The following is a 23,446-nucleotide window of genomic DNA, read 5'->3' as shown; positions in this document are numbered from 1 at the left end:
AACCCACTCCAGTGTTCTTGCCTGGAGAATCCCAGGGACGGGGGAGCCTGGTGGGCTGCCGTCTATGGGGTCGCACAGACTTGGACACGACTGATGAGACTTAGCAGCAGCAGCAGCAGCAGCATGATAACTTGGGCAGGGACTGGGAAAAAAACTAAGATAACTTTGGTTCTCTTAACAAAAGCGTTACACGTTCATCATGGAAAATCGAATCCTAAGGATGAAAGGTGGAAACAGCCAGGACCACACGCCCACAGGCAGCCCCTGTTAACCCCTTGGTGGTAAGCCTTCCAGAGTTGCCAGTTCATGCGAGACAGAGCCAATAGGTGAGCTTTCACAAAACCCAGCTCTGTAGGGAAGGGGTGTTGTCCTCTTTTAATAGACGAGGACACAGAGGCTTGAAAGGATATGGCTCTTGGTTAAGGCTCCGTGGGGAGAGAGCGGGTGGTGGACCTGATGGTTTCTGAACTTGGATTTTTGTATTCTTCAAAAATCCTTGTCCTGGATAATTTCTCTAACACTCTCTCACGTGCTTTGCCTCCAGCCACCAGGAAGCCGCTCCACAAGACCCCTCAGGTCCCTTTCACCAGTCATCCAGGGAGCAGGAGGAGATGGGCACTGCCCTGGTGCAGGCTCTGCATGGGCACGAGGGGCAAGGGTTCTGGAAAAGTGACCGAGCTCTCTGTTCTTAGAGCTCAGGGCTGTGCTGCCTGAAGGGCCCGGGCTGTGGGTGGCTCAGCGGAGCTGTCTGAACCTGGACACAGGTGACCCGGAGCCCAGATAGCAAGGTGCTGTCAGGTGGGCATCTGGCAAAATGGCAAACACACCTGAGAGTCCTTCTTTCTGGGGGCGCCTTAGTGGCAGAAGCAGCAGGGACCTCGGGAGTGGGACCTCTTGTCCCCTCTGGAGTGTGTGTCCCCAGTGCAGGAGGCCTCATTACAGCTGCCTCGTGGGCTCCCTCTAGGAGCAGTCAGGCCCCTTCTCACAGAAGCAGGTTTCTGTCCGTCTGGCAGTTTCCCTGCAGGTGCCCACGCCCTATAGAGAGTTCTAGGGGATGAGGCTGCAGCTTGCTGGTGAGCCTTGAGGAGCAGGTAGGAGGGGTATGGTGGGGTGTGCCAGGTGGCAGGCTGGAGGTTTGTGGACAAAGGTTTGCTCATTCATTTGAATTCGTCGCCTGTAATTAAAATGAAGAGAGGGACTTCCCTGGTGGTCCAGTGGTTAAGAATCCACCTGCCAATGCAGGGGACACAGGTTTGAGCCCTGGTCTGGGAAGATCCCACATGCCACGGGGCAGCTAAGCCCATGTGCCACAACTATTGAGCCCGTGGAGCCCATGAGCCGCAACTGCTGAGTTCACTTATTGCAGCTCCTGAAGCCCCACAGGCCCTGGAACCCATGCTCCACAGCAAGAGAAGCCACCGCAGTGAGAAGCTGGCGCACTGCAACTTGAGAGCCAGCCCACTCGCCGCAACTAGAGAAAGCCCGCATGCAGCAACAAAGACCTAGAGCAAACAAAAATAAATAAATAAATAAAATGTTGTAGAATGCATGAGAGATTTCACCTAGCCACCTGGGTTTCTGACTCTTCTGTTGGGTGCAGTTGAAGCACGGCTGACCCTCTGGACCGCACTTGGGGTCCCCAGTGTGGGTCTCCCATCACCTCTACAGTCCCTATCTTGAGTTTTCTTTTCTCACCCCACTCACTGTTGTTTTCCTTAGAGCGGAGTTAGGGGAATGTTCTTGTACCCTCGTGTAAGTAAGAGGCGATCATCAAAGGACAACCGCTCCCCTTAGTTCCACCCTCTGGATCCCTGGGTGTCTTCAGTGACCTTGGAGGGCACGCAGAGCTTGCATTCAAGTGGGCTTTGCCCCCTGCCAGCTGCAAGCAGTCTTCTGTCTCCTCATGCCTTGGTTTCTGGAAAGCAGTTGATAATGCAGGGCAAGTGTGAAGATTAAATGAGATGGTGCCGGCAATGCCATGCCTGGGACATAATACCCACAGCCCAGGTTACAGGTGTCCTTCTTGTATGCTGTTTATTTTTTTTATTGGTATAATTTACACACAGTAAGCCTACACATGTTAAGTGTGCAGTTCATGGGTTTTTACACACACACACACACACACACACACACACCCCATATACTTGTATGGTATACACAAGTAGTAGTCATGTATGGATGTGAGAGTTGGGCCATAAAGAAAGCTGAGTGCCGAAGAATTGATGGTTTTGAATTGTGGTATGGGAAAAGACTCTTGAGAGTCCCTTGGACTGCAAGAAGATCAAACCCGTCAATCCTAAAGGAAACCAGTCCTGAATAGTCATTGGAAGGACTGATGCTGAAGCTGAAGCTCCAATACTTTGGTCACCTGTTGCCAAGAACTGACTCACTGGGAATGACCCTGATGCTAGGAATGATTGAAGGCGAGAGGAGAAGGGGATGACAGAGGATGAGATGGTTGGATGGCATCTCTGACTCAATGGACATGAGTTTGAGCAAGCTCCGGGAGTTGGTGATGGGCAGGGAGGCCTGGCATGCTACAGTCTCAAAGAGTCAGACATGACTGAGTGACTGAACTGAACTGATACTCCTGTGATGGGAGTATCAATACCCCAACCCTCACCCAGTGATAGCCCTTCAAGATGGCCGTGTCCTACTCCCCTGGGACATTCACATGCGATACCTTGCACAGCCAAAGGGACTTTGCAGTTGTGATTCTATTAAGGGGTTTGAGAAGGAGAGATTGTCCTGGGTTATCAGGGTGGGCTCAGTGTAACCCCAAGGGTCCTTATACGTAAAAAAGGAAGCAGGAGGGTCAGAGTCAAGAGATTGGGAGGTACTTTGCTTCTGGCTTTGAAGATGGAGGCAGGTGTTCTCTAGAAGCTGGGGAAAGCAACGAAATGGATTTTCCCCTGGAGCCTTCAGAAGGAATGTAGTCCTGGCGACACTGATTTTAGCCCAGTGAGACCTGTGTCAGATTTCTGACCTCCAGCACTGTCTGGTTTGGAGTCACTGAGTTTGTGATCATTTGTTACAGCAGCAATAGGAAGCAGATACACTGCATAACTGCCGTGCTAGGCAAGACAGAGGACATCTTCATCATTCTAGAAAGTTCCCTTATGTCCTATTCCAGTCTCTGTCTATCTGCTGTGAGTTAACCATTGTTCTGATGACACCTTTCACCTTACATGTGCCTGAACTTCATATGATTGGAAACTTAGAGCATCTGTTCTTTCACATTCAAGTTCTTCCATTCAACACAGTGCTTCTGAGGTTTGTTCATGTTGCTGGGTGTATTGGATTCTGCTCCCTTTTGATTGTTGAGTAGTATTTCACTGCACAGCCATACCATACTTTGTTTATCTGTTCTCCTGTGAATGGATGTTTGGATTGTTTCTGGGTTTTGGCGATGGTGAAAAACCTGCTGTGAACCTTCTGGAACAGATCTTTTGGTGGATGTGTACATAAACTCATTTCTCTCGAGTAGAGTCCCGGTGGTGGAGTTGCTGGGTCACAGGGTGGGGATGGTCAGCTCCAGCAGAGACGCTGGGGCTATGGAGCACAAGTGCGTCTCAGCCCAGCCAGCCTTGGGGTCTGGGGCTGATGGCCACCTTGCTTGCCTGCAGTGGTTTCTGGGGTGTGCACATGGTGGGGGCAGGCCTCCTCTGGTCCAGGGCAGGAAGCTTAGTGGTTCTCAGGTGGAGATGCAGGTGGGAAACCTCAGCCAACAGGTGTGTGCCCTGGCCCCGGGGATGATGGGTGTGCCTGTGCTTCTTGGGGCTTCCCAGGTGGCACTAGTAGTAAAGAATCCATCTGCCAGTGCAGGAGACATAAAAGACGTGGGTCCGATCCCTGGGTTGGGAATGATCCCTTGGAGGAGGGCATGGCAACCCCCTCCAGTATTCTTGCCTGGAGAATCCCATGGACAGAGGAGCCTGGCGGGCTACAGTCCATGGGGTCGCAAAGAGTCAGATAGGACTGAAGCGACTTAGCACACACACACACCTGCTCCGCATGCAGCTTGGGGCTGGCGTTTTCTCACAGGCCTTCCCTAGTGGTCTGCACACAGCCCTGTGATGGGGAGTGGTCATTAGCCCAGGTCTCAGCTGTGGAAACTGAGGCCCAGGCCAGAGTCCCGTCGGTGGCAGAGCTGGTGAGGGTGGAACCAGGTGTTCTTTTTCAGCCCAGCTAACTCTGTGAGCTTGATCCCATCTCCCACCCCTGGAAGAGTAGCTCAAAGCTGTGCCTGGTTGGAGGGCAGCCACGAGGGTCAGCTCCTTCTAAAGGAAGGTTAGTGGGGACTTTTCTCCCTGCACACGGGTGCATAAGAGAGCCGGGGGGAGGGGAATGGCAGATGGCTTCCCAGATGGCAGAGAACACAGCCCAGCTGATGCAGGGGTTGTCTGGGGGCTGTCATGGTGGGGGAGGCAGTGATGAGGGGCTGATGGAGCTGTCTGATTGGTTAAAGAGTTAGGTCTGATATGAAGGGCAGAGGAGAGCCACGGCAGGTGCCTGAGACTGGGAGTAACCTGATGAGGTTGGTGGTTGTGATGCAATCTGGGGGGGAGGGCAGCCTGGAGACAGGGTGCAAGGCCTCTGGGAAGCTCTCTGCTGCTGTGTCATTGCTTGTGCTCTTCCTTCTGCCTAGAGCTCCCTCCCCCCATCTCATTCACTCGGCAAATTTGCCCTTCAGGAGGCCAGTCGAACCTCACCGTACTGGTCCTGCCCCTCCGACCTCAGTCCCCACGGCACTTACCGTGGTGTCTAATAAAGAGTTCATGAGCAAGATACAAGTTTCCAGTGTTCTTAATTATAACCTTTAAATGGAAATCACTTGCTCTGTAGTGGCCTGAGAACTCATAGTCGGATCCTCACACATTAAATACTCCTGTGATGTGTAACCACTGGATAAGACGAGTGGCAGCCCAGTGGGGCTGGGGCAGGGGAGGGTGTGGGCAGACACAGGGGTCTGGGGCCCTTGTCTGCTCTGCTGATGGACTTGCCGGGATGCTGAAGTGATGCCCTGGGGCCCCTGCCAGCTTCCCTGCTGCATGTTTAATTTCCGCAAGTCTTCTCATTCACTAGTTCAGACTGTCCCCAGAGTTGTGGCCACACCTTGGGGATCTTCCTGGATTAGGTCTGTGGAGAGAGAGGGGCAGGGAGACATGGCGGGGTGGGGGGGGGGTCACGGGCTGTGTGGATGTCCCCGTGACCAGCTGCCCCTTTCCCCGCCCCAGGCATTCCTGTGGGCACCTCCTGGAGGTCACTGCCCTGTGCTCAGACATTCCAGCTCAGTGGGCGGGGATGTGCCGGGAGTGGGAGGCAGGCTGGTCACTCTGCATCTGGACCATTCTGCTCCGAAGAGGAGACGGCCGCTGATTAACTCAGTTCCAGACGGAGCTGTTAAAGATAACAATGAAGTCTGAAGCTGTCACGACGTACGGTCAGACCTAGTGCAGCAAGCAGGTCTGGGTGCCTGCCGGGAGGGACAGACCCTCAGCGCAGCAGCAATGGAAAGCCAAGAAACACCTCTCTGGGCTTATGGAGGGTGGGACAGCTTCCTAAGCCTGAGGTTGGTCAACTGGCCATCCATAGGTAGCAGCCAGGGTGCAAAGTCCCATTCCTTAGCCCTTGGCTCTTGCCTACCCAGGTGCTAGAGACCGGAACGAGAGATTCTGGGAGGCCATGTGGCCCGAATACCATGCGTGCACCAAGGTGTGGGCACCCGAGATGGAGCTGAGTATTTTGGCATCTGGGGCCCTCTCTGTGGCCTCCTCATGGCCCCTAAACATAATATGTGTATTATTTCCTGGGATTCACATGGTTTCGAGGCTTGCTGTCCCCTCCTCAGCTCAGGAGAGGGTTTGGAAGGACTCATATTTGCATTTCAACGTGGTGGGGATGGGGGTGGGGATGGAGATTAGCAGGAGTTTGTGATGTGTTTCCTCCTACCCTGCTGTAGCGATTCACACCAGGAGTTTTATTGTTTTGTTTTCATTGTAATTTGACTTGCTTTAAGTTCAGACGAGAAAATGGATCAAAGTTCCGTGGTCAGCACCTGCTCGGTCTGGGACAGGAGCTGGCTCTGGTGTCTCGGTGGGGAGGCTCTGCCAGGTCATTATAGCTGCTCGGCCTTATGTGGGTCGTGGGGTGTTCTGGGGGACCCTCTGGGTTTCTGGGTGCTCAGCAGACCCATAGGGTTTCCTGCTGCTCCGTGGAGTAGCCTGAGGAAGTAAGTAAGCCTCGTTCTTTGGAAAAGTACCTAAAGATGGTCTTTATATTCTTTGGGAAAAGAATATTTATACTCTTTGGTCTTTATATTCTTCGGGGCTTCCCTGGTGGCTCAGATGGTAAAGAATCTGCCTGCAGTGAAGGAGACCTGGGTTTGATCCCTGGGTCGGGAAGATCCCCCGGAGAAGGGAATAGCAACCCACTCCAGTATTCTTGCCTGGAGAATCCCATGGACAGAGGGGCCTGGTGGGGGACAGTTCATGCAGTCTCGAAGAGTCAGACACGACTGAGCAACTAACACACACTTGTGAGCAAATTCTGTCCTGGGGGAATTGTCCACTAGTTTTTCGTTCTTCTTCTTCTCTTTTAATCTCCCATGACTGCTCTGGAAGTTAGATATTCTATTTTAACTCTTCTCAAGCGTAGTTACTCTTGAAATTGTGCCATGTATACTTAGTTTAGCAAAGTCCAAGTCCCAGTTTACTAATTCCATCTTTGTGAGAATGTCAATCCATCAGTGAAGGTTTTGTATAAAATAACAATTAGGGAGTTTACACTTAGTCTTAAAAAGTCTCTGGTAGGACTTTCTTTGCCTCCAGCTGACATGAAGTCTTCGCCTAGCGTGTGAAGAGTGGTCTGTGATGGGTGGGTGCCAGGCTGCCTGTGCTGGAGGGCGTTTGGTTGCCTCCTTGAAAGCCCTGCTTCAGGCTGCAGTGGATGGGCCATGCCGGACCTCCCCAGGCTCTTTTGAGCCCTTTTTGGTCTTTCTCTTCTCTTTTCCTTTACATTTTGGAAGCAGAAATTTCTCAGACAGTTCCGAGTACCGCTCGGCCCAGGACCCAGGCCCAGGCCACAGGCACTTGTGAATAGTTAACAGAAGACTGTTTTCATGCTGGTGCACTTGGCCCTCTTGCTAAGATGAGGCTGTGACTCCTGTCAAGGGTTAGTGTGGCTGCAGGATACTGGGCACCTCTTCTGCTGTTTATTCTAGAATCCCTTGAAACTGCTTATCTGAGGGGAAACATCGGCAAGCCCTCTGTCCACAATTTTCTGTCAGAATGCCTGGCCCTTGGGAGTCTGGCTAGTCGGCTTCAGAGCATCTAGGGGAAAAGTGAAAACACAGCCGGTGACCTGGGGCGCTGACCCCGCTCTGTGCCCACATTCTTATGTTGCTAAAGAGTGGGGTGTCTGGGGACACACCAGGGCCAGCTGTCACCCCTGGCCTGGCTGTAGTCAGCAGGCATCCCAGGAGAACTACTGAACCCTGCCTTGTCAAAGAGGTTGGCCTCCGTCCAGGGAGGGAGCAGTGGTCAGGGTGGCTGAAGCAGCGGATGGCCACCCTAGGAAGGAGGGTTGTGCTCCTGAGGGCAGGCTGGCTAGGGGACAGTTGTCCTTACAAAGTGGTTTCCTGCAGCTCTCTGATTTTTTTTTTTAACTGGGATATAATTCACACATTATAAAATCTGCCTTTAAAACAATTCAGTGGTTTTAGTATATTCACAAGGTTGTGCACCCATCCCCACTATCAAATTCCAGAGCATTTTCTTCACCCCCAAAAGAAACTCATGTGTGCATGCTCAGTCATTTCAGTCGTGTGCGACTCTCTGGACTGTAGCCAGCCAAGCTCCTCTGTCCATGGGATTCTCCAGGCAAGAATAGTGGAGTAGGTTGCCATTTCCTTCTCCAAGGGATCCTCCTGATCCAGGAATCGAACCCTTGTCTCTTAGGTCTCCTGCACTGGCACACAGGTTCTTTACCACTAGTACCATCTGGGAAGCCCAAAAGAAACTCATACCCATTAGCAATCCCTCCAAATTCCCACTCCCCACAGAGCTGTGAGTTTTCACTGCTCTTTGATGCAAGTTACCAATGGTACAGGTTTGGGCCAGTCCTGGGGTTGTGGACCCTCAGGACTGGAAGGTGGTGGAGAGAAGGAGCTTGGGCATTGGAGTCAGGTACTTACTAGCTGTGAGATCTGGGGGATATACTTACCCTCTCTCTGCCTTGGTTTCCTCTGCTGATAAGTGGGACTACCTATTTCTTACCTCGCTGGGTTATTTGTAAAGATAAAATGAGACACCATAAGGAATAATACCTGTACTTGTTAAGACCTTGACCTGCATTATTCTTATTGAATTCTCATTAATTCCAGGAAGTAAGAGTTATTATTATCTCTATTTAATATGGAAGGAAAACTGAGCCACTGAGAAGTTTAGTAATTTGTTCAAGCTTGCACACTATGAATTGGTTTTTAGCTGCAAAGCATGAAAAACCTGACTTTATCTTGTTTCTAGAGGAGGAAATAATTTATCACCATGAATGGAAAATTCAGAGGTCTAGTGCGCTCCGAAGCAGGTATTCAGCAGCTCATAAACTCCCTCTGAAGGATAAATGGAGGTTCTTTCTATGCTGGCTGCATCTTGGGCTGGTAGCAAGATGGTGGCCATAGCTGCTGGCCTCTTGGGCTCACTTGAGGGTCAGGGAATTTCTTTCCCAGGAGCCTCCTTCATGCTCCAAGCTTCATGCTTCAAGCAGACTTTCCTTCATTCTCCATCAGTCAGAATGGTGGGTCACAAACCCATTCCCACATCCATCACTGGAAGGGGAAGGAGGTCCCCATGGTTGGTTCAGACTACTCAGGATCTACCCTGGATCTGGGGAAGTCACTCTTGCCCCCAGTCATATAAAATTGGTGTTCAGTTAAGAAGGGAGAGGCTTCTCTGGTGCTTCAGTGGTAACCACAGGAGACACCGGTTCAATCCTTGGATAGGGAAGATCCCCTGGCAACCCACTCCAATATTCTTGCCCGGAGAATCTCATTGACAGAGGAGCCTGGTGAGCTACAGTCCTAAGGTCGCAGAGTCAGACATGACTGAATCGACTTAGCATGCTTGCAAGAAAGGAGAAATGGAATTGAGGGTGGATGCGGCCGTACACACAAGGTCAGTAAGTAACTGAGCTGGGATTTGAACCAGTCCCGGCAGGTCCAACACTCCTGAGCTTCACAACAGTGCCACGGAGTTTCTGCAGCTCCCGGCGGGTAATGAGTCCTGTGCTCAGTGAATCTTGGTTGAACACCTTAATCCATACAGCCTGGTATCTGCTCCTCCCCAGTCCCACGTCCTTTTTTTTCCGACCCTCTGTTGCTCTTCTATGGAGAATGGTTGCCTGGCTTCCACTTGAACTGGCTCTGCTGCTGCTAAGTCGCTTCAGTCGTGTCCGACTCTGTGCGACCCCATAGACGGCAGCCCAACAGGCTCCCCCGTCCCTGGGATTCTCCAGGCAAGAACACTGGAGTGGGTTGCCATTTCCTTCTCCAATGCATGAAAGTGAAAAGTGAAAGTGAAGTCGCTCAGTCGTGTTCGACTCTCAGTGACCCCATGGACTGCAGCCCACCAGGCTCCTCCGTCCATGGGATTTTCCAGGCAAGAATACTGGAGTGGGGTGCCATTGCCTTCTCCGTACTCCTCCAGTGATGCGGAATTCAGTAACTTTCCAGGCATTTCCTTCCCTTTTTTGATAATAAAGTGCCATGGCTGCCTTTCATGAATTAGAAAAAGATCTACTCTGGGTGCAAAAATTAGAATAAGGTGTTCATTCTGGGCAATATAGCTCTTCAGGGCAGGGCTTGGGAGGGCGCCTTTGTGGTAAGAAAATGGCACCTCTGCTCCAGGATGGATGTAGTCCTGCTTGAGATGTCCCCCAAGGTGGGTGCCTTTGTGCAGGGCACAAACTGCACTGCTGTTTGGGGACATTTCTTCTTTCAGGACACTCCTTAGAGGGGTGTGTTAGGTGCATAAATCTCAGCTCTCAGACCCTGGCAGAGTGCAGCAGGGTAGTGCTTGGGTTCTGGTTTGGGGAGCCAAGTGGGTTAAGGGCAACCCTCCCTGCCTGGAGGTGGCACAGCTCTCCCACATCAGAGGGTTCAGCTGAAGGGAGTGAACCAGCTATCTGTCTCTTCAACCCTTATTCCCTGTTTTGCTTCTCCCTTTTCTCCCCTCCCCAGGGACAGATGGTGAGTGTCTGGGAGGTGAATGATGCCCGTCCAGGGGAGACCAACAGGCTGGAGTGCCATTGCCCCTGGCTTTAGTCTCAGAGAGTCAGTGCCAGCTGTGCCACGGCCTCTCTGGGCTGAGCTGTCCCAAGGTTCTTCACAATAGAAACAGGGAAAGTCTAAACCCTGGCCTTCCGGGTGCCCAGGCAAATGGAATCTTTTCCTTGGTGGGAGAGTGATTCTTTTTTTAACCTGGTCAGTTCAAAAATGTGCTTTGTTGTATTAGGTTGGTTAAAAAGTTTGTTTGGGTTTCTCTGTGAGATGTCATGAAAAGTCCCAATGAAGTTTTTGGCCAACCTAACAGAGGCCAAGAGGGCCTGAGTTGTGAAAAGGACCATGTGGCTCCAAAGTTCTCCTTGGTTATTCTGAAAGTGCCCCTGAGATGAGCAGATGGCCTGAGCGGGAAGTCAGGGCTAGACAGTCTCCCTCACCCATGGCAGCAAAGCCCTCATGTTTCCCATCATTAAGAGCTTTCCTGAAGGTTCTGTTTGCCAAGTTTCTGTCTGGTGAGACATTTTATCCTTGATTAACAAGCCCAGAGAAGCCTGAGGTAAAGGAAATGCTTTTGCTGCCCTGTGCGTAAGTGAGGGCTCTGTCTGTCCCCTGGTATAAACACATGGCTGTTTTTTCTTAACAGCTGTTGGACCTGTTTGATGATGGTGGTAGAAAGGATAATAAATACCATCTAGGTAGGGCTTCCCTGATAGCTCAGTTGGTAAAGAATCTGCTTGCAATGCAGGATACCCTGGTTCGATTCCTGGGTCTGCTGGAGAAGGGATAGGCTACCCACTCCAGTATTCTTGGGCTTCTCTGTGGCTCAGCCGGTAAAGAATCTGCCTGCAATGTGGGAGACGCGAGTTTGATCCCTGGGTTGGGAAGATCCCCTGAAGAAGGGAAATGCTACCCACTCCAGTATTCTGACCCGGAGCATTTCATGGACTGTTTAGTCCATGGGGTCGCAAAGAGTCGGACACGACTGAGAGACTTTCACTTTTATAACTTAGGCGCATGCCATGCGCCAGGTTTTGTAGACATTATTTCATCTATTCGTGTGTTATTTGGCAGTGATCCTCAAAATGTATCACCATCATCATGATCTCTCCCCTCCCCATTTTCCAGGTGAGAAAACTGAGGTTTGAAGAGGCTCAGTAGCTCATTTCAGGTCATGTCTCTGGGAAGCAGCCATACTAGGACTTGAGGCCAGGCTTTCCTGACTCTGAACCTCTGTGTTATCATAGCTCCTGCCACCCTGGTATTTGGATTTGAAGAATTATGGCTTTTGAAGTGGAGAGCCCCATGTGGCTATGGAGCCCAAGGAAGGGCAAGCCATGCAGTTTTCTGAGCCTGGAGTCAGAGACAGCTGCTGGGCCTTGGAGGTGCCCTGTGACTGTGACCCCCTGACTTCCACTGCTTGTCTGTGAAATGGGGATTTAAGGTAACCCCTCTCTCGTAGTTTCAGCTTTCAAGAGAAACAGTACCTGTGTGGCACCTGGTACTGGGTACAGTGCAGGGGTGCAGGCTCGGAGTGGTGAGCTCTGAATTCCTTTGGGCTGCATCTGAACAGTGTGGGCTTCTTTCTTAACCTTTTAGACCTTACTTAGTTTCTCATCCACTGAGTGGGAATGATGACAGTACCTCCAGCCCGCTAACAGCAGGCTTCCTCCATGCGTGTGTGCTAAGTTGCTTCAGTTGTGTCCAACTCTTTGTGGACCCCACTGACTGTAGCTAACCAGGCTCCTCTGTCCATGGGATTCTCCAGGCAAGAATACTAGAGTGGGTTGCCATGCCCTCCTCCAGGGGATCTGTCCCACCCAGGGATTGAACCCACATTTTTTATGTCTCCTGCATTGGCAGGCAGGTTTGTTTTTTTTAACCCCTTGGGAAGCCCAGGCTTCCTCCAGCCACACTTGTAAAGCTCTTAAGAGAAAGTCGCTCAGTCGTGTACGACTCTTTGCAGCCTAGTGGACGATACAGCCCATGGAATTCTCCAGGCCAGAATACTGGAGTGGGTAGCTGTTCCCTTCTCCAGGGGATCTTCCCAACTCGGGGATCGAGCCCAGGTCTCCGGCATTGCAGGCAGATTCTTTACCAGCTGAGCTGCAGAGAAGCCCATATAGTGAAAATGTTAGTCACAGTTGTGTCCGACTCTTTGCAACCCCATGGACTGTAACCCTCAGGGCTCTTCTGTCTATGCAGTTCTCCAGGCAAGGATACTGGAGTGGGTAGCCATTCCCTTCTCCAGGGGATCTTCCTGACCCAAGGATCAAACCCAGGGTCTCCTGCATTGCAGGCAGCTTCTTTACCATCTGAGCCACCTTTAAAAACTGCTCTTAGCATGGCATGAAGCTCACATTCCGTGAGAGCTTTCCTAATAGATTTCTAAGTTTGTAGCCTAATAATTTCAAATTCATAATTTGAGTTTAATAAAGTTGCAAAATAGCCTAAATTTAAAAAAACAGACATAAATATCTGACTCTGTGAAGGAGTTCAGCTAATGGTGAGCGACAGTTGTTATCTATTTCCAAGGGTTTACCTCCTTGGTTCATTGAACTAATAGTGACAGAGGCCCTGAGTCTGAATTCCCACTTCACGGAGAGAAGATGTGCCTGAGAGAGGTGAGGTAGTTTCTCCAGGCTCATAGGCCGGCGTCCAAGCTCTCCACCTGCTGCGCCGTGTTCTGCATCCTCACCCGGAGCCATTTTGTTTCCTTACTTTCCTCTGAGAACCGCGGCCAAGGAGCCGACTTCAGCATCGCTCCTGTTCTCAAGCTGCCCTGATTCTGGGGAGACACGGCCCTCAAGCCTGTGGCCCAAGCTGACTGCTCTGCCTGAACATGGAACACACTGCCTGCAGCCCATTCCCGCGGGACAACCCCTCCCTTTCTGGCATTTGTTCTTTTAGTACAAAGGGTCACAGGGTGACATCTGACATTGGCATTGCTGCTGGCCATTCCTCAGGCGGAGGGAGGAGATGCCAACGCCTTCACGGAGGCTTGGGAGCCCAGCGCGTCTGAACACAGCTCAGAGGGTATGTCCTGGGCTTGGAGAAACCCTGCCTGTCTACAGGGGGGGCTCTTAATGTCTCCGAGCATGGAGGGACCCGGAAGTGTGCAGGGGGCAGCCCCCTGCCTCCTCTGAGACCCTGAGTTTGCAGAGCTTGTTTTAGTCTCGGAGGGCCTTGTATCTGAAGCTGGGCCGGAGCCCGCTTCGGAGTGGGAGCCACTCAGCTGGTGGCCGGACGTCTGTTTTGCTACCTGCAAGGGGCTCTGGTGGCGCCTGCTGAAATTCAGACTCCTCCAAGGCTGTCCCCACAGCCCCAGCTGCTGAGAAACCATCTGGACCTGTATCCCTCACCCACTGGTGACCCGGGTCCGAAACCTTCCTAGGCCTTTAAAGTCCACATATTTAGGTTTAAATGAACATATATTCTTGCTTGTTCATTCACCTGACGTGTCTGGAGCACCCACTGTATATGGGCCAGGTGCTTTCCCTGATAACACAGCATAAAAAAAAACATCAATCTCACCTTCTCAGCAGGAGGGAGATGGACATGAAACTGGTGTATGAAAACACCTACTCTTTTATCAAGTTTAAAGTATAAGAAAGGAGGGCAAATAATGTATTCAGCCCCCCATGAGTCTGCACCAGATTCAATCGTTATCAGTTTGTGGCCAATGTCGTTTAATCTCTGTCCTTCCCCTCCCGTATTATTTTGATGAGCATCCCAGATATCGTTTGTTTCATCTGTAAATATTTCAGAAAGGTTTGCTAGTGGATAACTACTCTTAAAGATTACATAATTCCACCATTAGCAATAATTTCTTCATGTTATCAGTGTCTGGTCAGTCTTTACATTTCCAGCTGTCTTTTAAATTTTGTTGTTCATCTGAATCATGGTCCAATAAAGCCCCAAGCATTGCAGTGGTTGGAGTTGCTTTGTCTTTCTTTTAAGCTATGGCAGCCTATATCTCTGGCTGATCCAGATGGCCTGCTGACTCATTAGAAATACCTTTACTCAGCATCCCCAGACCCACTGGAGTAAAAACTTTGAGGGGAGGGGGGTGTGTACATATGTTTTAATAAGTGCTCCAGGTGGTTCTAATGCACCTCAGAGTTTGAGACCCTCTGATCTATAGTTTCCCTGCCTTCCTTCCTGTGTATTTTCCTTCTAACTTATTTCCTGATGAAAACTGGCTGTTGTCCTTAGTGTGTCCACAAGTCTGGGTTTAGCGGGTCAGTCCCCAGGTGCTGATGAGCAGGTTCCTCTCTGCTCTGTTTGGAGAGAACAGAGAAATCTTTTCTCCCACAAACAGAGGGGACTGTCTTTCGGAAGGGGAGTTCCCAGGAGGATGGGGTGGAAGTGGGGTGCACTTCAGGCACTTCAGGAAGACTGGATAGAGCACATGTGTTTCAGAGTCTGTGAAAGGACTAGGTGGGGTCAGGGCTGAGGGCGATGGAGGGAGGTGAGGCCGCAGAGGGTGGTGGGGTGGACTTTTAAAGGCCCAGGTGCGAGCTGTGTGCTAGATTTATCCTGTGGGGGATGGGAACAGAAGGCCCTAGCCTGGTCAAGTAATGTGAGCAGACCTCAGCTCTGACCAGGTGCCTCTGACTGCAGGGAATCCTGACTTGGATGGAGAGACTCAGAGTGGGGAGACTGAGAGAGGTGGTGCAGGAACCCTGATGAGGGTCAGCAGGGTCTGGACCAACGTTGTGATGGTGAAGTTGAAGAGGAAGGATGAATGTGAGAGATGCTGAGAAGTAGGAATGACAGGGCTTGGGAGTGCAGTGAGAAGGGAAGGAGCAGTCTAGGAGATCTCCCTTCTGGGAGCTATGGTGGTTGCATTGACCAAAGGGGACATCCAAGGAGGGATAGATTTCATCACACATGCACACATGTATGCCTACATTGTTGGAGGTAACTCAGCATGTTAATTACTAATATCCTGAGCCGGGGGAGGGAATGTTTGATGCCTCAATTGGGAAAGACCTCAGTGGTCCTCTAAGTCTATGGATAGTCACAGAGTCCACTTTGGGCACACATAGAAATATCCACCCACCCATCCATCCACCCCTCTGTCTACCCGCTCAAGCACCATCTGTCCATCCATTCATCCATCCATCTACCCACACCACCACCCATCCATCCATCCATCCATCCATCCATCTACTGACCCAGTCATCCATCTATCCATCCACCCACTCAGCCATCTACTCATCCACCGACCGACCTAACCACTCATCTACCCTCTAACCACCCACCCATCCATTCATCCATCCATCCTTCCATATGTCCATCTATCCAATCATTTATCCATCCAACATATACTGAGTGCCTGTGACAAGTCATGAGCTGAGGAATCAGAGATAAAGAAGGCATGGCTTTGCCCAGATAAGCCCTGAGTCTGTGAAAGAGAAGCCAAGTGGACAAAAGTATCTTAATACTGTGTATGGGGTGATCTGGTGGAGCCTCTTCAAATGCTGGGTCCCAGTGGGCAAGGGCTGTGAGGTTGCTGCATATAATTCATGAAAATTAATAGGAAAGTTTGTTGGTTTATAAGGCATTTCCTCACCTCCCCACAGCAGCTGCCTGGACACACATGTGCCTGTGAACCTGTAGTTAAGAAAGAAATTATCCCACTCATGGTCTGAGGTTGCAGGAACTTGGGGATCTCACTGCCTCTGGGGAAACCTCACTGCCCAGGTCTCTCTCACTGGGGCATCTCATCTCCTAAATCATTTAGTGAGGGGGAGGGTAACTGGAAAATGCTGCTCAGTGTCAGGATGGGTTGATGAAGGCCCCCTCTGTCTGATGCTGTTTTTTTTCTGCCACTGTAAATGCTTATTTCTGTAATTATTATTCAGCATTTAGAGAGAAGCTATTTTACACTCGGTGTTCTTTGAAGCTTGGAGGGTCTCCTGATTCACACCAATAAAATATCCATTTACTCTGAACATCAACTATGGTGATTAAAAAAAAAAACCCATAAATTATTTACTGAAATGGAAGTTGAGTTTACGGTAATAATGCATTAGTTCAGCTAGCCATGCAGTCTGTTATAGGGTAATAAAAAATTTTTATTTTCCTTCTTAAAAGGTATTTGCCAGTAACCTACACATGACCTTGAACTGATCAATTTTCAAAGATGATGCTACAGGGAGGGGAGAGAGAAAGGGAGAGCTTTTTTTTCAAAGAGCCTGATTTTAGGCAATTGTCAGCAAATACCTGTTGTCTCACTGTTATCAGGAGGAAAGAAATGAGCATATATATCGTGTTTTTAGAAATTATAAGGACTAGATCTTAAAACTCCTTTGGAAATTCAGTATTTGTGTGATAGAACATAAATCTGAAAGCTAGCAAGGAGGCCTGTTTGAAAAATCTGGGGAGTCACCATTGTTTGAGACCACCTATCATTTAGCATGAGCCTGGAGCCTTGTAAAATAATGTCAGCCCAATGGTTCTGTCTTCATCTTTTAAAATGCATTTATGGAGCAGGATCGATTTAACGTATCTCAGAAAGTCCACGATTCTGCTCACGGCCATTTGCTGACTAATGTCTCCAGCAGAGAGCAACAAGAAGCACATTCATGAATTATGGCTGTCCCCGAGGTTCTTTTGTCGACTGTTTTTTATTTTAGGAGCGTCTGCTTTGATTAAAACCATTAGAGTCAGGAGCAAATAAAAAGGTGTCTGGCTTCTAGTGTCTCGTGTTTTATGGCAGGAACTCTGATGAAGCCTGTATTTTCATTATTACGCCGTTAAGGCAAGTGATGAGTATTAACCTCACAAGTTCAACTAGTTCCTCCTCTATTAACTGCTTTGGGGTCTAAAAAATCCTGTGGCAGGAGACGTGTTGGTTGAGTCCAATTTTTACTTATTGATATCCTCTACTTGGCTGCATAAATATTTTCACTTATTTATATATTCCTCTTTGCTGCAAAAATTCTTTTTTAAATGACTTGGTTGAAGAATGTTTTGGGGGCTGAGTCACAAGTTAAGAGTGAACTTAGGAACACCTGTATTTATTAATTTAAAATGTTACAGATACTCTTTTATTATTTTTCTTTTTTAAAAAAATTATTTTTAATTGTAGGATAATTGTTTTACAATATTGTGTTGGTTCCTGCCATACATCAACATGAATCAGCCATAGGTATGCATATGTCCCCTCCTTCCTGAACCTCCTTCCCACCTCCCACCCCATTCACCCCCTCCAGATTGTCCCAGAGCACCGGGTTGAGCTCCCTGTGTTATATGCAACTTCCCATTAGCTACCTATTTTATATATGGTAATGTATTTATCAATATTTCAATGCTGCTCTCTCAATTTGTCTCACCCTCTCCTGCCCCTGCTCTGTCCTTAAGTCCATTCTCTATGTCTGAGTCTCTATTCCTGCCCTGCAAATAGGTTTATCAGTACCATCTGTCTAGATTCCATATATATGCATTAATACATGATACTTGTTTTTCTCTTTCTGACTTGCTTCACTCTGCATAGCAAGCTCTAGAGGAAAACTCAGATTTATTTTTATATTCACTAAACCAGAAAAGATGCACAGTAAGTAAATGACCTAAGTAATGGTAAATCATCTATGACGAATGTCAAAAAGACCTGAGGATTATTTCTGATTCCTCCTCCGCTTAATTCTGTGGCTGATACTTTGCATTCTTGAAATATTCTGTGTTCTTCTGATTCCATGATGTGAAATCATCAAATCCTTCTATGTTACTGCATTTCAGGGTACTTAGTACTTGAAATGGAAGATGCTTTGAGGATCTGTTTAATCTAGTTGAAACAGCGGAGTAGGTATTTCTTAGAACTCCCAGATGCCTTGGCTCTGCCCTGGACCACACTTCTGGTAAAGCATTTTTTCTTTAATCTGATTTACCAGCCCCTATCCCTACCTCTGCAGATGGGCATCAGTTTTCTTTTTATCAGTTTCTTTTCTCTCTTCCAAGCCTGCGCTCTAAAAATCTCTATTCTTGTCAGGCTTTTAGCATTGCCTTTCTCTTCTGCTCCTGAAATGCCCAAGTCACTCTAAACCGGAATATCATGTAGGTGGGAATCGTCTCAGAGCATATGTTATTATATAGACTTTGCAGAGAAGCATAAACAGGGTCACAATTAATGACAGTTGGTGTTTCTTACTGTAGATAATGGCCCAGGTTTAATTGGTAGCCAGAATACACAGCACGTACCTTGCACATTAGACATTCCATGTTATCAACTCTCTCCTACTCTTAGCTTAGATCTGCCAATTATCCACAGAACAACAGATAATATTCCATTGACCCTGTTGTGTTTCTTTTTAATCACCTGTTAAATGAAAGCTCTCAAGATTGGTTGGCATTGAAGCATAGGTAGCCAGTGGAAATTTGCTGTATGCCGCAGGGAGCTCAAACCCAGTGCTCTGTGTAAACCTAAAGAGGTGGGATGCAGTGGAAGGTGAGAGGGAGGTTCGAGAGGGAGGAGACAGACTTATACCTATGGCGGATTCATGTTGATATATGGCAGAAATCCACATAACATTGTAAAGCAATTATCCTCAAATTAAAAAGAAATACATTTAAAAAAAAAAAGATTGGTTGGGATTATTAGCACACCAGAGAACTTAACACATCCCTCAGGGACTGAAGTAGTCATTTCCGTATTCTTTTCCCTAAAAATCTTTGAGCACCTCTTTGACATCTCAAATAGTTAAATAAAGAAATATTAGCTGGAGAACAAAGTCGTCGCTGCAGACTCTGTATATTCCTGTGGCGGACTGATGCACATAAACTGGTGAATTATCGTTGATTTGGGATCTATAGAGCTACAGATATGGGCGTGCTTCATATGCAAATGTCTATAAAGATCTTACTCCTCCATACCTTCCATGCAAATCAGTTTTAAATCATCACACAATGTAGCTGCATTTTAATTTCTAATGGAGAACAGCCATGAAGTTCAATTGCCTCTAGGCCTGGCTGAGCGATCATGTCAAATGATTTATTTCCACTGAACCAGAGGCAGGGTGGGAGGGAGATAGAAGGAGGTACAGGGAGAACCTAAAAAATCCTTGATTCTTGTCCTCATAAATCCTGGAGTCCTCCTGGGGCCCAAGGCCTGTGTTCTGGGTGCGGCCCAACACATGCTCTTTTACTAGTCAGTGGGCCATGCTCGGAGAAGGGCTGAGTGATGGGATAATTAGAACCAAGCAGTCAGCGGGGTGGATAGTTTGTCTGCTGATAATAGCTTGTTTGCTAATTGCCAACACCAGATTTTCTGGGCAATTAGACATTTGGTTTCCTCCAAGACCTTCTGTGCAAATGTGGACACATGGCCCCAGGCCTTCCAGGTAGCAGGTGGAGAGAGGGTGGCTCCCGGTACAGGATGGCATCTCTCTGATGCCACCTGCCCAAGGGGTGGTGGGGGCAGACTTCTCACTAGTGGAGATGCTGAACTTCCCCTGCTTTTATGGAAGGAGGGTACCCTGTGCTGGGTGATGAGCAAAGAAGCTGAAGTTTAGTGGGCTGGTCCAGGAGCCAGGCTTATGTCTCCATTTTGTTTTCAAGAGCATTGAGCCAGGGAGCTAGTAGAACCTGAAACTGCTTCCTCTCTCAGATGAGCAAGTTGATTTTTTTTAAAGAATTTTTTTTTTATGGTAGTGAAGTATATATAACATAAAATGTTCCACTTTGCCCATTTGAAGGTGTGCAAATCAGTGGCATCAATACATTTACAATGTTGTGTAACCACTACTACTCAAAAGCTTTTTCATCGTCCAAAATGGAAATTTTGTATTCCCCATCCATCTATGCTCCTCAGCCCCTGACTACCTCTGATCTACTGTCTGTCTCTATGAATTTGCCTATTCTGTTTTTGTATTGACTATCTATATTTCATTTGCCTGTTCTGGATATGAGGTAATATTTGTCCTCTTGTGTCCAGCTTATTTCACTTAGCATAATTTTTTCTAGTTCATCCATGGTGTATCATCTATAAGAATTTCATTCCTTTTTACAGCTGAATAATAATCCATTGAATGGATGTACCATATTTTTTTATTCATTTATCTGTTGATGTATACTTGGGTTGTTTTTACTTTTTGGTTTTTGTAAATAATGCTGCAGTGAAGGTACACATACAGGCATCCTTGTTTTCAATTCTTTTGAATAGATACTCAGGAGTGGAATTCCTAGGAAAGGAATTGGGTCTATGCTAAGACTACATCTCACTTTTTAAGAAACTACCAAACTGTTTATCACAGTGGCTGTACCATTTTGCATTCCCACAAGGTATACACAGGGGGTTTCAATATTTCCACATCTTTGCCAGCATTTGTTATTTACTTTTTTAAAAAAAAATTATAGCCATCCTAGTGAGTGTGAAGCAGTATCTCATTGTGATTTTGATTTCCCTATTGACTAATGAGTGCATTTGTCTAATGACTAATGAGTTAAGCATTTTTCACGTGCTTATTGACCATTAGCATATCTTCTCTGGAGAAATGTCTGTTTAAGTCCTTTCCCCCACAGATTGATTTTTGATCTTTTTACTTAACTTGCTTCTGCGCCTTTCTCCCAAAGGTTGGAACTGAGCCTCATCGGGAGGAGAGGGAACAGATGCCTGCAGAGTGGGGAGGTGGCTGTGCAGATTCGAGGCTTCGCATCCCTCTTTCATGATTCCTTTTATTTCCTCAACTCGTTTGGCACCCACTGTAATGATGCTGTTTGAGTTCTCACCAAGCAGGAAAATAAAATCAGTAAGCGTGTGGGATTAACCAAAGTGATTTGGCAGCAGACGCAGATGGAGCCACTCCTGGTGCCTCCCTAGAAGCAGACAGGTCTTTCTCAGATACCTGGTTTGGTTCCCACGCTGCCCCAGATGTATATTGTGGGGCAGCTGTTCAAGGCATTTACACGTAGCCAGCCAGAGAGAAGTACCTGGAGGGAAGGGTAGGTTTAGGGACTGGGCAGCCTCTGTGCTAAGTGCTGAGAGATTGACTGCACTTCGTGAAAGGCTTGGTGGTCACTGGGAGAAGAGGAGTGTCTCATTTGGTCAACTTTTAAATACCAAATACGGGGCAACCGGATCAGACACCGTACCGTTCCGGATGCAGTTCAGCCTGGCCCCACGTTAGCTGGCTTTCCAAGGGTTAGAACAGTCCCCGCAGGAGCAAAGCCATGCAGTCCTCATTTCAGCTCCCCAGCTCAGCGTGCACCACCTCTAAGGATGCACTTGTCTTTCCTTTCAGAAACGGCCCCCACCTCTGCATATTCCTCTCCGGCCCGGAGCCTGGGGGACACAGGAATAACACCGCTGTCGCCTTCCCACATTGTGGTAAGAAATGTGTGTGGGGGGCGGATGGGGAAAGGGGCGGTGTGTGTGTCCTGATTACCTTTGCTTCCTGAGTCGGCTTTCCCTACTCTGGGTCAGAAAAGGCTTTCGGTGGTGTGGCTGGTACTTCTGCAGCCATTGATCTGGGTGTGGCTAACATGAGCGGGCAGCGGGGAGCAGCTCTTTAAAGATTCAGGGCTCAGAGACTGCGGGGCACCCTCTTGGAAGGATGCAGCCACATCTGGCCAGTGGGCGAGTCAGTGAAAAGCAGTGGTTTTTCCAGGGCAGTTAAGTGCTGTGGCCAAAAGCTGTGGCTCTAGCTGCTTCTGTACCAGGTTGCCCAGGAGAGGAGACCCGGGCGGTGTGGGGGTGTCGGGGGTGTCAGGGGGCGGGGGCTGGAGGCTGGGCGTTGGTTCCCACGCTGCCCCAGATAGATACTGTGGGGCAGCTGTTCAAGGCGTTTACACGTAGCCAACCAGAGAGGAGCACCTGGAGGGAAGGGTGGTTTTATGTGAGCTGCTCAGACCCGCAGAGAAGACACTGCTGAGGACTTCAGAGGCATCACTAGGGGGGATGCTTGTCCCAGTTTTCCCGGCACTGTCTTGGCTTCCATGGAAAGGCCTGCGTTCTGGAACTCCCTCAGGCTTGGGAAAACTAAGAGGCTTGGGCGCCGAAGAGCCGGGTCCTGTGGTTTTCAAACTCTGTACCCTGAGGGTTCCCTGGAAAAGTTTCAGGGTCACCTAAGGGGATGGCGCACAGTGTGACGAAAGGCCAGGTAGGTGGGGCTGTCACCCCCTGCTCTACCCAATCAATACTCTTCAGATCCCAAGTTGATTGATATAATTTGAAGTTCTGTGGGTGTTAAAAAGGAAGTCTATACTGCTTTAAAAATTTGGGGGGAAATCTGCAATGACTTGACCTAGCCACTTGACAGATGAGGAAAGGCTCTGGGCCCCAAGGGTCACATGGCTGACTACGGCAGGACCGGGCAGGGTCCCTGGTATGCTGAGCCCTACACCCCCGCCCCACATACCCAGGCAGATGGAGGGGTCACCTGGAGGTGCGCAGGGCACAGCTGAGCAGGGTCTGGAGGTCTGTGTAGGGCCTGGGGAGGCCAGTGGGGGGAAGACTCTTGGGCTTCTGGTTCCAGTGGAAGCATTTCTGTAATTTGCCACGCTCACGTGTGGTTGATAAAGGCTGAGGTGCGCATGTGTAGGCAGGTGCCTTCCCCGGTGACCTGGCCCAGCCCTCCACTCAGGAGGACCCTCCATTTCTCTCTGAGTTCACGGGGTGCTGGAGGCAGGCCTGTCCTCTCCCCAGGGCTCACCATGTGGCAGACTTCAACCAAATGTGCAATGTCCTTCTGACTGCAGTGGGTGCACAGCGGGGCAGGGTGGAACCTTCCTGAAACCTGGGCTTGACTGCCCCCACCCACGCCCTGTACCCCACTTGGTGTATCTGCAGAACGATGCCGACCCAAACGTCTCTGAGCAGCAGACGTTTCTCGTGGTGGTGGCCATTGACTTTGGGACCACATCCAGTGGCTATGCCTACAGCTTCACCAAGGAGCCAGAATGCATCCATGTGATGAGGTGAGCTGTCAGAGGGGCAGGGGCTAGCGCCAGTCACTTGTCACTATGGAGACTTGGGGGAGGGCTCTGGGGGAGGGGAGAGGGAATCGTCCAGTGAGCAGATGAATGGTACTCAGTAGGCAGGTCTTTCCTGGATTCTGGCCCTGCTTGGCCTAATCTCACCATGCCACTTTGGGCAAGCTGCTTCTGATCTCTGGGCTCCAGGTTCCTGGTCTGTAAAGGAATTGGTTTAATTCTGACTTAGTTGGTTTG

At 49.1% G+C, this 23,446-nt stretch overlaps 1 protein-coding gene across 4 annotated transcripts in view; it reads left to right on the top strand.

Moving 5' to 3' along the window:
- HSPA12A (heat shock protein family A (Hsp70) member 12A) overlaps positions 1-23,446 on the top strand; it is a 169,385-nt gene that overhangs the window by 113,676 nt on the left and 32,263 nt on the right. For all 4 annotated transcript variants that reach the window (XM_070470254.1, XM_020902694.2, XM_070470255.1 and 1 more), the window contains 2 exons: positions 21,520-21,605; positions 23,067-23,194. In XM_070470254.1, the coding sequence (XP_070326355.1) occupies positions 21,520-21,605; positions 23,067-23,194 (214 nt within the window). The remainder of the gene's footprint in view (positions 1-21,519; positions 21,606-23,066; positions 23,195-23,446) is intronic.

The sequence above is a fragment of the Odocoileus virginianus genome, chromosome 7 (genome assembly GCF_023699985.2).
Source record: "Odocoileus virginianus isolate 20LAN1187 ecotype Illinois chromosome 7, Ovbor_1.2, whole genome shotgun sequence".
Lineage (NCBI taxonomy): Eukaryota > Metazoa > Chordata > Mammalia > Artiodactyla > Cervidae > Odocoileus > Odocoileus virginianus.
Note: the sequence above shows the minus strand (reverse complement) of the source record. Positions and strands in the feature narration are given on the sequence as shown.